Source organism: Cebus imitator, unplaced genomic scaffold (assembly GCF_001604975.1).
Source record: "Cebus imitator isolate Cc_AM_T3 unplaced genomic scaffold, Cebus_imitator-1.0 Scaffold145, whole genome shotgun sequence".
In the NCBI taxonomy this organism is placed as follows: Eukaryota; Metazoa; Chordata; class Mammalia; order Primates; family Cebidae; genus Cebus; species Cebus imitator.
Genome location: NW_016107460.1, coordinates 3,280,854 through 3,284,918, shown reverse-complemented (window position 1 = coordinate 3,284,918; position 4,065 = coordinate 3,280,854). Strand labels below are relative to the sequence as shown.

The 4,065-nt window shown below is 70.0% G+C and overlaps 2 protein-coding genes across 9 annotated transcripts in view; both read right to left on the bottom strand.

Annotated features, from left to right (window-relative positions):
• AGRN (agrin) overlaps positions 1–4,065 on the bottom strand; it is a 37,984-nt gene that overhangs the window by 22,069 nt on the left and 11,850 nt on the right. For 6 of the 8 annotated variants that reach the window (XM_017542513.2, XM_017542516.2, XM_017542515.2 and 3 more), the window contains exon 3: positions 2,514–2,561. In XM_017542513.2, coding sequence (XP_017398002.1) covers positions 2,514–2,561 — 48 coding nt within the window. Of the gene's footprint in view, positions 1–2,513; positions 2,562–3,113; positions 3,566–4,065 lie in introns of those variants that run through there. The other 2 variants (XM_017542520.2, XM_037743464.1) reach the window with 1 other exon arrangement.
• The window catches only part of ISG15 (ISG15 ubiquitin like modifier), a 17,386-nt gene continuing 16,064 nt past the window's right edge, over positions 2,744–4,065 (bottom strand). Inside the window, exon 3 of the mRNA XM_017542524.2 lies at positions 2,744–2,763. The gene's annotated coding sequence lies outside the window, so the exon portion shown is untranslated. The remainder of the gene's footprint in view (positions 2,764–4,065) is intronic.

The following is a 4,065-nucleotide window of genomic DNA, read 5'->3' as shown; positions in this document are numbered from 1 at the left end:
GCACGCACGCACGCACGCACACGCTGGCGCCGGACCTGTTGACGGCACGCACGCACGCACGCACGCACGCACGCACACGCTGGCGCCGCACACAGCGCATCGCAGCAGCCGCGCCCCGGAACGTCGGTCCACGCGCCTCCCCAGCCGGCCGGCAGGACGACGCGGGGACACAGCTGGGCCGCCGCACGCGGCCACCCTGCTGGAAACGGCGCCGGGCTCGGGCTCAGACGCAGCCGCGCCCGGGTCGCTGCCCACGCGGCCCCGCCCAGAGGCAGGCGGCGCACCTCGGCCGAGAGCCGCGCTCCGGCCCGCCGGGTCACCCGGGGCCTGCCACGCCCGCCCCAGCTCCGCCTCGTGCAGGAGCCCCGCCCGGCCACGCTCCCACAGCGCGCCGGCCCGTCCCGGTCCCCGCAGCCCGTCCCCGCCGTGTGCGAGGCCGGAGGCGGCGGTGCTTTTTATAGGAGCGGGTATATTTAACTCCCTGGTCCCGCGTAGGCTGGGGGATGGAGAGGACCGGCCCTGCTATGGGCTCTGGCCCGTAACTCGCAGTGAGGTGGCGCGTGGGCCATGGCGGCCTCGGTGTGGAGCCCTCCGTGTGTAGAGGAGACACTCCCCGGCCTGCTGGGTGTCGGGAGAGGCGGCTGGGGACCTCCCCCCGGCTCCGGGCCTCTTGCTCACAGGTGGTGCAAACTCAGTTCTTGCCCTGGCCCCAGCCACCAGCGCAGACCTGCCTCCTGCCCAGGACCCAGCCCACTGGGAGGGTTCAGGCGCCTTCCTGCAAGACTCGGGTCCTCCTCTGAGTCCATACCCTCCTGGACTGGCCAGGAGGGCGGCAAGCCAGCTGCTCACCTACCTGCTCTCCCAGCCCATTGCAGGCCCCTGCAACCCCATGTCCCCTCACACACCTCGGGTCACAAACCAGCCGTGGTGCGGCGCTGCCCTGACCACAGGGCTCCTGAGTCTCAGGAGGGGAACAACCACCCCACCGGGAGGAGGCCCCTCAGAGGCCACAGGCCATGCAGACAGCTCTGCCCTCCGCACAGTCCAAGAGGAGCCTGGTACTCGGGGGCCCTTGAGATCCCACAGGAACAGCCTGGGGAGTTGGAGGGCCATCAGGGGCTGAGGCTGGAGGCCAACAGGTTGCAGGGCCAGAGCCCAGGGGTAGGCCGGGTTCCCCACACCCACCGCCCCCCATTCCCACTGCCCAGCTCCTCGCCCCAGGCCCAGCGCTGACCCTGCCCGGAGTCCCTGGGACCAGGAGCTGAGTAGCCTCGCGTGGGAGAACAGGCTGCCCGCTCACTGGCTCAAGGCTCCTGGAGTGAAGGACAATTGACTGTAGGCAACTCCAGCCTGGCCGGTGGCCCAGAAGGCAGAGGCACCTCCATCTCACACCCCTGAATCCAGCGCCGGTTCCCAAGTGCCCAAACTCCACAATCCCAGGGAAGACTCCACCCTGTCTTCAGACCACCGAGCACCCCAAGCTGCCCCCACCTCTCAGCACAGGTGGGCAGCACAGAGCTTCAGACAGTGGGATGGAGGCCCCACCCCCACCAGGCCCAGGCCCCGTCCCCACCCCCACCAGGCCCAGGCCCACAGCCACCTCCTCCAGCCATTGTCCCCCACTCCCAAGACCTGAGAGTGGCCCAGACGACCTATCCAGCCCAGGCCCTGTCCTCAGGCCACTCCAGGATTCCCCAGGTTGTCCTCCCCACCCCACGTCCTGGTCAGGAAAGCCTCACAGCACAGCCCTCGAACAGACAGCCCTGCACTCGGGACTGAACACAAGCAAGACCCAGGGAAGGGGCAGGTGCTGAGAGGACAGCTGGGTGCCCCTTCCCCGCCTGCTGGAGAGGACCCCAGTCTTGGCGAGGGAGGCGCCAGTCCCCCCTGTCCCTGCTCCCCCTAGGTGCTGACGCTCCCTCTTTCCCCCTCTCACTACCCTGATGGCAGCGGCCCAAACACCAGCAGCCCCTCAGGAGGACAGGCCCCACCTCTCACAAAGCAGGTCAACAAGGTCAGCCCGCCGTCTCCATCACTTGTGCCCCCAGCGACAGCCTTCGAAGTCCCCGGGACAGACTCTGGCCTCCAGGCCCCTCCCCCAGCCCAGCCTCCCCTCTGGGCTCCTGTCCACTTCCAGCCTCTGTCCAGCCCCACCCCTTGCTGAACAGGGAGAAGGGAGGACAAAGGAGAGGAGCCCCCTGACCAGACTGGCCCTGCCCCACATGGGCAGACACCACCTCACAACCGGTGGGTGCCAGGACTGGTTCCCAATTTTGAGGCTGAGGGGGCCGAAGCCCGGAGAAGTGAGAGCCATGCTCGGGTGCAGCCACCTCCAGACCCCCACCCCGTCTGCTGCCCACCGCTGTGGACTCCCAGGACAGGCCCAGGTGCCCTTGTCCAGCCTCCTCCCCACTCCAGACACACTTCACACATCTGGGATGCACACCCCCAAATGGCCCTGACTCCCAAGCGTGCCATGGCCCATCCAGGTCCACAAACTCAGCTCCACTCACCATCGGGAGGCGTCGGAGGCACTGGGGTAAAGTGGGTCCCAGGTTTGTCTGGAAGAAAACAGATCTCCAAGTTAGGCCCCTCGGAGCAGGTCCTTCCCTGTCCCATCCCTTTGCCCAGAATGAAAGGGGTCCCCCCTGCCCACCCCTCCCCCACCCAAGAGGTCCAGGCCGGGAGGTAAGGATGCTGAAGGGTCCAACCGTGACCCCATGGGCCGGTGGAGGCCATGGGGCAGATGCAGGCAGAGGCCCTGGCTTTTCTCGACTGCTGCCAAATGGTCACGGCCTGACCCTGTCAGATGGGGCCCCAGCCACAAGGGTGCAGGCAGACCCCGGTTCCCTGGAAGAGTCCACCACAGGCCCTGCCCTACGCGAAGCTGCTCCTCCCTCCCCAGCTACCGCAGAAAGCGTTTCTGCAGCTCTGGGCGAGGGCCGGGACCCAAGGACAGGCCTCCAGGGACCCAGGGGTCTGGAGAGTGACCCATCCCATCACCAGGAAGCTGCGGGCAGCCCCTGGGGTTCCGCCGCGGGCCCCAGCCCCTATGCGCCCGGCTCCTCAGTTGGGGCTTGGCCAGTGCAGCGGCCCCGCCCGCGGCCACCTACAGTTGTTGAGAAACAGCAGCACCGCGAAGCCCAGGGTGGCGGTGGCCAGCAGGATCAGGCAGACGTTGCAGGGGACCATGAAGCCCCGCACCAGCAAGGACGCGCCAGGCGACTGCCGGGTGTCCCGCGCCAGCGGCAGTGGAGGCATGGCCCGGGGCTCCAGCTCTGCACCCCGCTCTGAGTGCGGGGGCTCCTCACGGGGTGCCCTTAGGCCTCTTCAGGGCTGCTCGCCCCATCCTGGGGCCCCTGGGGCAGCGACAGCAGCTGTGCTCTCAGAGTTCACCCAGGCACAGCCCTGGGGACGCCAGGTCCCGGCGCCAGCCCTGCGGGCTCATCGTGGGATGAGTGCAGGGTTCTCCCGGAGCCGAAATCCCAAACGTGGGCTCCGAGCAGGAGAAGAGACCGGTAGCCCGCGGCCCCGCTGCTGCCCCCACCTCCGCCGGGTCGGCCGCCCTCCCCGGAGCCCGCCGGCCGGAGACGCGGTGCGCGCGGCAGGCAGGTGCCCGGGGTCCCGGCGCCGAGGTCCGGGCAGCTCCTGTCCCGGCAGAGGCGGGAGCGGCGAAGGCAGCGCGCGGGCAGGAGGGGCGGCCGCGTCGGGAGCGAGGAGAAAGCGCCGCCTGCGGAGGCCGCGCCGGTTCCGGGGCTCCCGCCACTGGGCGAGCAGCGCCAGCTGCCCTCGCCGGGCCGGGGAGGCGAGTGAGGGGCGAGAGCGCCGCGGAGGGAGGGCGGGAGCAGAGACAAAGGAAGCCGCCTCCGGGGACCCCGGCGTCCGCGGGGAGTCGCAGAGGATCGCGCGGACGCGGACGGGAGACCGCGGCACAAAAGGCAACGCCGAGCAGGCGGGGGCGGCGGCGGAGCTGGGGGCGCTGGGACTGGGCAGGGGATGGGACTCAGGCTAGGGGTGCTGGGACTGGGCTGGGCTGAGGCCGGGGCCGGGGCCGGGGCCGGGGCC